The sequence below is a fragment of the Mugil cephalus genome, chromosome 2 (genome assembly GCF_022458985.1).
Source record: "Mugil cephalus isolate CIBA_MC_2020 chromosome 2, CIBA_Mcephalus_1.1, whole genome shotgun sequence".
Classification (NCBI taxonomy): Eukaryota; Metazoa; Chordata; class Actinopteri; order Mugiliformes; family Mugilidae; genus Mugil; species Mugil cephalus.
Window position 1 is genome coordinate 24,918,731 of NC_061771.1, and position 13,330 is coordinate 24,932,060.

At 44.4% G+C, this 13,330-nt stretch overlaps 1 protein-coding gene across 15 annotated transcripts in view; it reads left to right on the top strand.

The window, feature by feature from the left end:
- Positions 1-546: 546 nt before the first annotated feature.
- Positions 547-13,330, top strand: part of cacna1ab (calcium channel, voltage-dependent, P/Q type, alpha 1A subunit, b) — a 135,307-nt gene continuing 122,523 nt past the window's right edge. For 7 of the 15 annotated variants that reach the window (XM_047577315.1, XM_047577318.1, XM_047577320.1 and 4 more), the window contains exon 1: positions 549-3,442. In XM_047577315.1, the coding sequence (XP_047433271.1) occupies positions 3,129-3,442 (314 nt within the window). In that variant the 5' untranslated portion in view covers positions 549-3,128. Of the gene's footprint in view, positions 3,443-13,330 lie in introns of all 15 variants that reach the window. The other 8 variants (XM_047577317.1, XM_047577321.1, XM_047577330.1 and 5 more) reach the window with 4 other exon arrangements.

Here is a 13,330-nt window from a genome sequence, read left to right on the forward strand (position 1 = left end):
GGTGGGTGGGGGCGCAGTCACTAACCCACCCTGATGCACAATCTAGGTGATTTCTTCCAAGAGGCTTGCAGGTGGTGGTGTATGGTGCCTTCGCCTCGTATTTCAGCACTCTGGACAGCGCCAAACGGCCTTGGAAACGCGTCAGTAGCTGTTTCAGGACCACGGACAGCGTCAAAGTGCTGAAGTCACCAAACGTGGTTGAATTTTTCCTCTGTAACTATAAATAATAAAACCTTAAGAGAGATTCTTTACTGTGCCTTTATGGGTTCCACCGCCCACCCACACCAACTTCATCTTCCCGTTCTGGAGAGGTGACAACTCGCTCGGTTTTAGCCCAAACAAACAGCTTGCTGAACTGCATCAAAGACGGCTCAGATGCAGGAGCCAGACTGACAGACTGCTTGGAGGAAGTGGTTTGGAGGGGATGAAGGGAGATAAAAACCCTCTTTTCAAATTGTCCTCAGAGTAACAGGATGTCCTCTGCAGAACAAACACAGATCTCCAAACTCCCATCCCCTCCCTCGTCCTGGCCGTGCACATGAAAAGTTGCACCAACTTAGTTTGTTGGCGGCATCTTTTCTACTAAAAACACACTGGCTGGTGAAGCCTTATCAGGGGTTTTTCAGAATGAGCTCAGTCGCGTGTTAAAGATGAAGCCTTATCTGTAAAGAATCCCATCGGGCTGATACATTATTACATAACTGCTGCCTATACGACGGAATGATGGATAATGGAGTTGTGTATAAAATATTCATATCCATATTTTAAAGTTCAGTTTTTCAACAGACACCTGACTGTCATCGTCTGTTTCCCGCCTGTCTCTCACCTCCACCCCCTCTGTTCATGGCGAAGCCTTTTGCTTATAAACAGTGGTGACGGCGAATTGGACTTCCCTGCTGGTGCTTTAAAAACTTGCGTGGAAGCCGTGAGCGACTACACCTCAGCAGGCCTCAAAGTCCAGTGCATCTGCTGTTAATGGTGTCCTGTATTTTCTTAAGAAGTGAAGCAGTCATGACCTATTGGTCTCCAGATTAGGATCCTACAGGTATCAATCTTCGATAAACAATTCAATCGCTATTCTCATGTATGTTGTGAGAACAGATTTTGATCCCACTGAGACGGCAAGGTAAGGCAAGACGCCGTACCTTGCCGTACCCAAGTGATGTCCCTGCATCGCCGTCGTGCGCTATGGGGAGTGGGTTGGAGTGGGGGAGGCTCCGGGAAGGGGCCGTGCGTCGTGCGCTGCAAGGCTTGGCCACGGATGTGCGCGCGGCGCTCGGTTCCCGTCAGACGGATCAGATGCTCGGTGCTTAGCTCGAACCCGACGACTGATTGAACGCAAGAGAGCCACGGAAGCGCTCCGCTCGTCGGGCTTCTTCGTTTCCAAGGCTGATCGCCACGGGAATACAGCCGCCGGACCGACCGCGCGTTGGCACACGTCCCCCTTGGGGGTCGAGGGAGAAAAGGGAGAGAAAAAAAAGACAGAAAGAGGGTGGGATAGGTAGAGGGAGCGCTATAGAGAGAGAGAGGGAGAGAGAGAGAGAGAGAGAGAGAGAGAGAGAGAGAGAGAGACGAGAAGAGACACTGGACTCCCTTTGGCTCTGCGGGGCTTGCCACCTCTCTCTGGTTCGGGGAGCCTCAGGGGCGATGCTGCTGGGCGGGGATGGTGCACGGTTTCTGCCCGGTGGCGGAGGGGAAGATGCGAGCTGCCGCTACAACACACCCGCACCGCCGCCGTCGTATTTTCCGACCAAGAATTGATGATGGTGATGATGCTGCCTCCCCCAGTGGTCTTTTTCTGCTCCTCCGGATCATACTCGTCCGGGATTCTCATTCCCCCAACACTGGATTATAGATGATTGTTGTGGACATTATTTTTTCTTTTCATTTCATCAGCTCTTTTTTTTTTTTGTTTTTCGTTTTTTTTTTTCGAGGGAAAACTGGAGAAGACATAAATTGGTAGATTGAGGACCGGTGCATTTTTTTTTTTCGTCTCCAAGTGCGCGCAATCACGCCCAAAATCAGTGACCGACGCCTTGGTGAGGAGGAGGAGGAGGAGGAGAAGGAGGAGGAGGAAAAGGAGGGGGGATGCCGCACCGTCCATCACCAAATATCAACAAATGTCACCAGGCTCGGATTTTGGGGAAGCCCCCCTCGGTTGGCGTTTGCGTGTAACCCGAGCGGTGTGGTGGCAGTGAGGGGTGGCAGCAGGTGTAATCTGCCGTGCCACATCAAACATTGCGGATATATGGCACAAGAATAAATGAATTATTAAAGGTTTAACTCTCATCTATTGCTATTTTTAACCCACTTGAAACGGGGGACTTGGGGAAGGGGGGAAACAAGACAACTGCAGATCCTTGTCAAGATGCACTAGGCTGTTGAGAGGAGGGGGTAAAAAAAAAAGACGCAGTCTCAAGCTACCATAGCCTACTTTGTGGAGATGATTGCAATATTTATATAAATGCACAGCTATGCATCCTTATCGCATTATTTAAAGGAGGGGTCGATTTGTTTGCCTGCTGAAATGCAAGAAGCGACTCACTCTTGGAGAGTTTTTTTTTTCCTTCCTCCAGCCAAATAAATAAATAAATAAAATAGAAAGAGGATGCCTTGCTTTTCCACGGAGAGAAAAACACTGGCGGTTTGGGAAGATACTGATTTTTTTCCTTCCTTTTGACTCGCCACTAAAACCAACCGTGTTTTTTTCCCCCGTCAGAGGACTGATTAGCCAGAAATTACATAAACACATCGCTTTATTTTCCATTCATATTCCAAACACACCGTCTGAGGCACACCGTGCGCTTTCCCTCTCTTCTCCCTCCCCCTCCCCTCCCCTCTCCTCCTTCCCATCCCTCCCTCCCTCCCTCCCTCCCTCCCTCCCTCTCCACACTCACAAATGGAGGTATCTTCTCGGAGCTGAAGATCTGGGAAGGAGGCAGAGATAAATAGAAGGAGAAAGAGACAGACAGGAGAGAGAGAGACGAGCAGCCAGAGACATAGCCAGACCCAACTCCATTCTGCATGTGTGTTTGGAGCCGAGGCTGATGGGGTGGTGGCATGTGGAGGTGTCACACTGAGGTTCCCCCCCTGCTGCTTCCTAACCTCTGGCGTTTGGTGTCTGCAGAATGGCGCGCTTTGGAGACGAGCTACCCAACAGGTATGGAGGAGGAGGAGGAGGAGGAGGAGGAGGAGGTGGTGGTGGCGGTGGTGGCGGGGGTGCCGGCGGACAAGGGGGGCCCGGCCGTGGCGGGAGCAGGCAAGGGGGGCCCCCCGGAGCGCAGCGGATGTACAAGCAGTCGATGGCCCAGAGAGCCCGGACCATGGCCCTGTACAACCCCATACCCGTCCGGCAGAGCTGCCTAACGGTCAACCGCTCCCTCTTCCTCTTCAGCGAAGACAACGTGGTGAGGAAGTATGCCAAAAAGATCACCGAATGGCCATATCCTTTCACAAGAAAATGCCGTGGGGGCCGAGCTACCAAGGTACCGAGGTTGTGGTGTGTTGTGCTGTGAGCGGTTGTGAAGGTGTGGCCCCGGCGTTGACTGAGCCGACGTCCTGGAGGGTGAAAGTTGTGGTAGTAGTTGTGTGTTTTTCTAATATGATGTCTTTTCTTGTATGAAGTGCACCTACGTGTTACGATGATGTGTTTTTGTGTCTTGCAGCATGTTGATGTTGATTGATATGTGACAGACAGGCCCCTATATACTGTATACATATATGTGTGTGTGTGTTTGTGTGTGTGTTCTCTGCTGTGTCCGAACCCTGCTGCCTCATCTGATAACGCTTCCCGTGATGGAATGAAAGATGATGGTCGTCGTCATGACACCAGCAGTCACAGTCGTGTTGACGCTGCTGATTGAGATGCACCGCGGACACAACATTTTGCCCGAAACCTGTTAACGACCTTAGTGTGTTTTTATGTGTGTGTGTGTGCTCGATTGTTGTAGTCAGAGCTGAGTGCTGATGTCAGCATTATGAAGGCTTAAGCACCATGTAACCAGAAGGGAGAGGAAATGACTCTGGTCCACTCTCTCTTTCTCTCTAATTACTACTGACCATATATGGGTGGCCTATGGCTCATCCAAACGGACAGCAACGGAAAAAAGCTGTAATTGTCCGGACAGGTTGGTCTGCTGCTGTTAGCGGCGCCGTTATCCCGGGCAGACTTAAAACTGAAACGGTCGAACCTATTTTAAAACCTTATTTTACCAAACGGTTTGGTGTCTTAACAGTTTTTTGGGGTTAGATTTTCTGTTTGTTCTTCAGAGCAGCAGCGAGTGAGCTGACAGGAAATGAGCGAAAGGCATGCAGCAAAGGTTTCAGGCCTGGCTCGAGCGGGGATGTTTCAGCTAATTGGCTGTTGTCTCCAGGGCTCCTCATATGATGCGGTTTAATAAATTCAAATAGATAACTACTGGCAATAGCCTCTGTGACATTGCGATAAGGCTTTTTTTTTTTTTTTTTGAGCTGCTGCAATAGGTTTTGATCAGAGAAAAATTTATAAATGCACATCCAGATTCTCCTTCTCAATACGAGGGCTTGGGGTAGCTTGGGTAATGGGCAGCTTGTAGGGTACATTTATTAATCGGCTCACAGTTGCAGCTTTAGTACACATGACATCTGTTTAAATATATTATCTTAAATCAAATTAGAACATCAGAACCACATGTTATGGGCCAAACATTTCCAGCGGCCCTATGGTTGAAACTACCTGATGCGGAGCTTTATTAGTTTGTGGTAACGTGATTTAACTCATCTAATGAGAAGCTTGTGAACATGAAGGAGTTCCTTGCAGTTACATAATGTGGCAGGTCACATCTTTATTTTGTGCTTTTACATTGAATTGTCTGAGACAAATGTGCAATCGGTCAAATAATTAGCCCCCAGCTAACGGAGACCTGTGGAGACTGCACGGGTCTTAGACTGTTGGACACTCTGCCGGTATATAGTCCAGTCACGATGGGACAAGCGGAATCAGCTTCACTTTCTGTTAAACCTGCAGTTTCGTCTTTAATTTTAAAGCTCTTTGACTCTGACGGTCGTTTTGTGAAACATTGTAAGAACACATGCAACGACTTCGTATGTGAAGCCAGACATTATGGGAAATCACCTCCTCCCAGAGGAGACCTATCCATTTGATCAGGTCTGTGTGAGGTGATCATTAGAGCTGCTGTATTGATTGGGGGATTGACCGAGCAGCTATTCAAATGGAATGAGTAAATGTGTAATTTCTCAAGGAAAAAAATGGGATTTTTTTTTTCCCAGCTTGCAGCTCCTCACTTGTGAGAAATTGCCTCAAACATATGGCCAGCGAGCCAAAAGCAGCCCGCTACATGGTCCAATCTTACATTCTCCTAATTTACCTGTTCTTCTTTGCTCTAAAACAAATGAAGTTGTCCTTATTTAAAGGGTATTGTGCGGTTTTGTCACTGGTCTGGCTTGTTTCAGATCAAATTGGGCCGTATGTGGCCCCTGAACTAAAATGAGTTTGACATAAGGTATTAGAAATAGATTTTTGGTCTATGACTTTTGATACATGAGTTTGGTACAAAGCGAGCCATTTGATAACACTGTCTGAAGAAGAAGTGACGAATTGATGTAGATTTGTTGTTACAATTCACAAAGTAAATATGTTTATATATATATATATATATATATATACATATATAAAAGCAGTAAGAAGAGTAACTGTTTTGTTTGGGGCCGACACCTTTTAACAAAAAAGAAACACGTTGTGTTACGTTTCTTTGTGGACGTAGCCATTTTGCGGCCCCCGGCTCAGATGCAGAGACAGTTTACATGGCAACACGGCGCACGGCGACACGTTTGGTGTCACTGGTCTGTTTGTGCACGCTAGGACACTGAGAGAGGGTGAGCTGCCCCCCCACCCCCCACCCCACCCTCCGTGGGTCTGTTAATGTGATCTGACAGAACGACACTATTCATGCAGCCTCCTGTTTCAATACGGGCCAACCAGCCTATTCAGCCCCTTTGCATTGAGCCATTCATGCACAGGTTTTTGAATGTAGAAAAAAATGCACATAAGTCACCCTGTGGTATTTCACGTGTAGTTACTATTGTTGGAGTTTAATTTCACACGTTGAATTTGATGCAGACGACTCTTTTAAAGTGTTTGAGACTTAAAGACTAGTTGCGGTTCTGTTCACCTGTAGGTGTAACCCATGCAACACTTTAGGTGTACGCTACGAGTGTTGTGTTTGATGCTTGTGTGTGTGAGTTTGATAATGATGTTATTACGCTACACAAGTGCTACGGGATGATCAGGATATTTAAATCTGAAATTAGCCAAATCACTAATTATTATGCATGAATGAATGAATGAATGCCCATCCAGTTTAATTTCCTGTAGTAGATCTGCATATAATTAGTCTGATACTTAAACACAGCAGAACTAATCTACGTGAGTGAAGACGACATATAGATTATTAATGTGGAAATAAAGACACGTGTCAAATATCACAAGAAACAGTCGGTTAAAATAAAATGGGACATAAGGTGTAAATATAGACAAAACTGGAGAGCAGTGCTGGTGTTTGTTTTTGTTTTTTTTTTTTTTTTTTTGGGATGGGTGGGGGGGCAAAAAAATAAAATATTTTATTGGAGGAGAGGACATGCTGTGTCTTGGCAGAGCGCCTCCAGAAAGGTTTTTCATCTTTCTGCCAAAATGTTTTGGCTTTTCTGCAAGAATTAAAATCATTTTAGGGAATTCATCAACTGGTAAAAATAGCTGAGTTTTCTCTCCTCTTACAGTGATTTATCCCCCTCCCCCATTTAAATTGCATCCTGGTTTCAAAGTGAAAAAGTTTTATTCCTGTGATTTAGGCTTTTAATCCTCACGAGGCAAATTCTTGTTAGTCCTGTATGTATTGTTATAGATTTTATTAGAAATACAAAGTCAGAAAATATTGAAAAAGTCAGAAACAAATATAAACGTACGTGAAAGAAACTGAAAATCCAATGATAAAATGACAAAATTAACTTCTAATGTGACCCTAATAAAGAAACAAGACACTGGTAAACTAAACAGAAGTCTGAGCTGATTGGCTTAAAGCAGGGTTGTCATACATGAGGTTTGTGGGCCAAAAACAGCTCGCCAGGGGGTCCAGTCTGGCCCGTGGGATGAATTTTGAAAGAAAGGGAGAAAAAGAAGAAGGAGGCGAAAGATGATGAGGGGCAGGACGAGAAGAGGGAAGAGTAGAAGAAGAAGGAAGGGAAGATGAAAGCAAAGGAGGAGGAGGATGATGGATGGAAATGAGAAAGAACGAGGAGGAAGTTGGATGGGAAAGGAGGAAGAGTAGAAATGTAAGAGTTGCGGACTTTTTATTATTCTGTTGTGTTGCTGGTCCTGGCTAATTTGAGACCAGACTGGACTGTATGTGGCCAATCAATCAGATACATAAACTAAACATCTTTCATTCAGATTCCCGCCCACCTAATTTAGGTTTTTTATTGAGGTATAAAAACGGAAGTCACATGAAATATCAGTAGAAAGGAGCAGTTGGCATGGCAACTGGTGGTCACCATTATTGTCACATCCTGTTTCGTAAAATAACTAACTATATATATATATTAACTACTTAAAATTATATAACATTGAGGGGGTGGAGCTTATGACATATACTACAGTTTGACACCAGGGGGAGCTCTACTTGCTTTGGCTTCACTTTAGAGGAGCTGTTCCACTTCCTGCATTTATAGTGTCTACGGTTTAAGCTACTGAAGCATGTCTGCCTGCGTTTTTAAGTATCTGATTTTAGTTTAATGTTAATTTTCTACATTCAAATGTGTCGTCTCTCACCCCCAGTTGCATTCCTACGTCTTACGTTGCTAGTAAGACTGTGAAAAACAGTTTTCCGGATGTCTGCCGGCTCCATCGGAAGCCACAAGGCATTGGCCGTTAGAACCATTTATAGAGCATTTAAGTAGTCAGGCTACAATTAGATCAGATTAGCCTGGAACTAGTTTTATTCAACGCCGCCTTTGGGTTCTCATTGAATTCTCAGAGTTGTTTCAGGTGCCACTTTCCCACTTAACGTGTTAACATCAGGATGAAAATGGAGCCTGTGCAGCTTTTTTTTGCTGAGTATGAGAGGAGTTTCTTTTTCTTTATTGCAAAACATTTCCAAATGGGAAGAACATCCACTTCCGGATTTGAAAGTGAACCGAGCTTACCCCAGCATGGCGCCATCTGCCCACAGCCAGGCCGTGTTGGCTGGCAGGCGCTGTGGCTCCTTCCACCAGAGACCCAGAGGACTTCATTATACCTCCCTCCCCTCCCTCTTGCCTGCGCTTCCCCATTCCCCCTCACCCCTCTCTCTCACTCTTCGCTCCTTTCATCTCCTCTTTTCCACTGCACCCACACCCTTCCAATCCTGTTTTAAGTCTTCTGGTCCTCCATCTTCTCTCTTTCTCGCTCTGTTTTCTTTCCCGGGTTATATTTGCACAACTGTCACTGTGAATTTAGCTCCGTTCACTGTAGTGGCGGTGTTGCCCCAGTGTGCAAAACTAAACAAAAAAAATGCAAACTGTGTAAGGTAGGGCTGGGCGGTATACCGGTTCATACCGAATATTGGTATTTTTTTCGGTAATGATGAATTCTTAATATACCAACATACCGTATATGTATTTGATCACACCGTTTCAGACCGAACCATTTTCAGTGTAGCGCTACTAAACACACATGGTGTGAATGTGTCGCTGCGAGGTGAGGTGAAGATGGAAAGGTCCGTAAAATGAAACGGCAGAACAAGAAGGTGCCGTGTCATTTTAGATATCCTGTCCACGGGCTAAAGCTGTCCCCAAAAGTGTCCCCAATTTTACCTTTTTATGAATGAGAAAAAAAAAATGTTGCGCACGAACTACAATTATTACGGTAGCCAGTCGCGCTGCTATTGACATTACAGACTTTCAATTACTGTCAATGTCCCCTGGATTTCTACAGCAGCAGCGCTAACACGCAGCCATGCAAACCTGTTTTCCTACTAGCGTGGGATTATTCTACAATATTTACTCATCATCACAGTAAACTGAACATGTGAAAATGTGATCATGCAAAAAAATACCGTGATATGCATTTTTAGTCATACCACCCAGCCCTAATGTAAAGTATGGCGAATGTAACAGGAAAAAAATTGATAGAAATTTTGCAAAGCCTGCAAAAGGAAATTAAAATTATTTACAGACTCAGTAAATGAGCACATCAAGATTAGTGTTTTTCGTCATTAACCTCAAAGTCAGTGCAATTTTTTTCTGACCACTGGAGTCACTCTGAACTGATTGTGCTCCAGAAGTGAAGTTGTGCACTTCACCCATAATGAAATCCAAATGTCATGTTACCAGACTCGTATCATCATAAATACAGTGTTGTCAAGTCACTACGGGGCAAGATTATCTAGTTTAATAGTGTCTAGTTTCTGGTTTAGAACCAAATCTGCCACTATTTTCAGGTTTCACGATAAGCGCTGTAACTCCCCGTTACTCACTCAAGTCTGCGTCCATTGCTCGTCATTGAGTTCTTTAAATGCACAAACCCTGAATTTAACATGTGCATAAAAATAGATTTGGAGAAAGACAGTTGGAGTGAGATCGAGCCAGCACACATCTCCAGAGCAGCTTCCATGCTTCTGTCATCACCTCCCATTCTTCCACGTCTCGCAGACACATGCATGAACTTCCACTTGAGCCGTGGAGTATTGGTGTAAATCCTACAACGTAGTTTCGAAAATGTGCCGACTTAATTTGTCTGTCTGTCAATTTTGATCTCACTATTTGATGTTAATTGGTTTGAGACAACTCTTATCCTGGTGTAAATCTCGTTATGGATTTCATATGTTTCAGCCAAACAATCTCTGCACGCAATCGGATAATCAGAGATATTTTCTCGTAAAGAAATCCAACTCCACGGTTCTCAGATGACACGTGTGGCCATATCGCTGCTACCCTTTGACCAGACTACTTGATTGCGTTGGAGTATAATTACTTCCTAACAGAGCTGTTCCAATCTAAACTGCATGAGTTTTCACTTTCATATTTTTAAAATCTATTTCTAGTCTCCCTTTGACTCAATGTACTTCGCAGTACAGGCAGCCTAAACGGTTGTTGCAAAGAAAAGAAAAAGAAAGTCTATAAACGATGTCAAAGCCCCACACTATAGAGCAACGTGACAGTCTGTATGTAATCATGCCTCACTCTTTCTGACCATCTGTCCTGGGCGTTCATTGTCTGTGTGGGTTTCACACTCTCCCAGCTGGGTTCTGGCCGCTCTGCCTGGTATCATGTGAGGGAAAGACGAGTGGAAAGAGGTGGACGGCATGTGGCAGAGAGGAAGGAAATTAAAGACTCCACCTCCAGAATACTATCAACGTTTTAATTGTGACTTAATCTGTTTATAATAGTTTATATGAAATAGGAGCAGTGACGCCTTTGGGCGTCCTCTTAATAATACGTTTACGATTTACGCAGGTGCATTAAGTGTCTTATGTGGTCGTTTGGAACCATTTTCATGCTTTAAATCGAGACTAAACTGCTAGTAGCAGGGCTCTCAAGATTTGAATTTAGCTTGGAGTGAGATTTTTTTTTTAGATAACCTACCATGATTCATAAGCACATACCCTGCATAGTTCCTACACTTTAGTAAACAACAACTGTAAAACATGATTGGTGACTGATTGGTCGCTGATATTTTCATCTATTCATAGATTATTAATCTCTTTTGAAGTCTATGTGTGTTGAGTTTTATCATTTTTTGATGTGAGAAATGTCACATGTGGCGTGAGAGCGTGTTAACTTAATGAAATGCGTGAGAGACTTGAGCACTTGTAGTGATGGGAGAGTTTGAGCTGTCATCTGCCTGCAAAAAAAAAAAAAAGAAAAAAGGAATATGGAAGATGGCACCATTAGTTATATTAATCTCTGGATGACATGTTGGCAGGTTTACTTGTTTATTCGGGAAAATTGGACATTTTGTGTGAGAGGTTTTGTGTGTTACTACCATAGACTGTGTATAAATATGGACAAGCTGTCGTCATTTCCTTGCATTGGACAAGCTGACAGTGGAGTGGAGGTACTGCAGAGGGGTTGCAAAATCTTTAGTTGATTGGACATTTTCATACTTTTTTTTTTTTTAAATTTCTCCCACAATTTTCCAGCATGGCCACCCTAGTGTTGCACATAAGAAAATTAATATTTGGACCTGTGTATTATTTGAACTGCTTAATATTGAATACAAGATGATAATAATAATAATGTATATTTATAAATAGCACTAGGCCGAGTTTAATATACAACACATAGAGTAGGTAGGGGGGTTGGCCTGAAAAACGTACAAGACCCCTGTTTTAGTATTTTAGTTTGGCCCAAGCCCCGTCAGCTAACATGGAAGGGGAGGAGCTTATGACCTGTACTGCAGTCAGTCACCAGGGGGAGCTCTACTTGCTTTGGCTTCACTTTTAAAAAGCTGTTCTGTCGTCCATCTTTATACAGTCTATGGTTTGGACTTGAAAAAGGAAACATGCCAGTTTCAGCTAAGAGACTGTTACATACACTCATGCTGGAAGTTGGTAATGTGTAGAGAAAATGCATGTCTAAATAAACACACGCATGATGAAAGGACACACACACACACACACGCACACACACACACACCAGATCAGCTGGTGTCTTGGCTTCAGCCGTCTGGCGTGAAGCGAGCAGATCTGTTCAGATCACTCCCGGCTGACAAAGACTCTGATGTCTGTGTGTGTGTGTGTGTGTGTGTGTGTGTGTGTGTGTGTGTGTGTGTGTGTGTGTTCATGTTGAGTGTGTGCTTCTCTTGGGTGGGTGGGTGGATGGGGGCCGGTGATACTGTAACACCTGTTCAGCAGGATCACTTACCTCAGGGGGCTTTGCTGCATCCCAGCACACACACACACACACACACACACACACTTTGCTCTCAGACACATGCAGCCCAGTGGCTGGCAGAAAAAAAGGCACCATTTGGGACGTTCACGGTCCAGTGTACAATCTCTCTCCATCTCGCTCTCATTTGCTACAATACAACCTGGTGACATAATGGCACATGTGATAGTGCTGACACCAATGGATTGCACAGCCAAAGTCAGAATAAACCCACTTAATGTAAAAAAAAAATGCCATAAAACTCTCTGTGTCCGTAATGAATTAGTAAAAAAAACCTAATTTATAACAAGAACTATACATTTATTTCTTAATTTGTCCATCTTACGTCCACCTTGAAGGACGCGCACGCATGCAAACCACTTTAAATCCGTCCACGCACCGATGCAGATGTTGGTCGGACACGGTGTCTCTTTCTGATTGACAGGCGGGCGCCATAGCAACGGTTGTTGTTGTTACTGTTTTGACAGAGCTTTAGTCCAGATATGTGATCCTCACAAGTCAATTCCCTCAGCGTTTATCTGTGTGTGTGTGTCTGTCTGGTGGTGAAATGTGATGCCCCCGCTGTCCTCTCCTCAACTCTGAGTGTAGACTGCCACCACCACCACAGTGTGTGTGTGTGAGCTGTTTGCATATTCTGGGCAAGTGTCTGTTTGAAGAGGTCGAAACAAGGAAAACGATCAGAGAAGAAACTAAAAGTGTATAAAGGTACAGAGGAGGCAATGGAGAGAGGGAGGGTGAAATAAGGAGGGTGAAGAGACAGAAAGAAAGGAGTGAAGACGGGTTGGGACAAATGAAGACAGGGGAATAAAAAGTAGCGTTGATGGTGTAGACAGGCAAAGTCAAAGAAGAGAGGAGAGTAAAAGGGAAGGATGGATGGAGAGGAATGGGAAACGGTGAGATATAGGTGGAGGTGTATTCCCGATAAAAAGGGATAATGTGAGGTTTCAGACACTGAAATTTGCAAAATGAATCGTTACGATTGTTTCACCAGAAAAGGCTCAGAGTTGGTTTTATTGTACTATAAACGAAAACCGTGCAGAAAATGAATCAGAAAATCTAAATGAACTAAAAGACGGGTTGAAGTGAAGCAGATGTAGAAAGAAAGGAGGTTGAGGGGAAAATAAAGGAGTGGGAAAAAAAGTTGGATGAGAGGTGAGCGAACGCACGAGAGCGTCGAAAGGAGAAAGATAAAAAAAACAGACGAGGCTTAAATGTGGAGAAAGGAGGAGAATTAGGAAGCGATAGAGGTGGAGAGATATAGTGTTTTCCCCCCATGTTGAGTCACTGATCTACATTCAATCTGCACTATGTGAATTATTGATTGGCCTTTAGCCAGCCTCTGCGTGTGTGTGTGTTTGTGTGTGTGTGTGTGTGTGTGTGTGTTTGAGATTCTTTTGCTGAAAAGCAC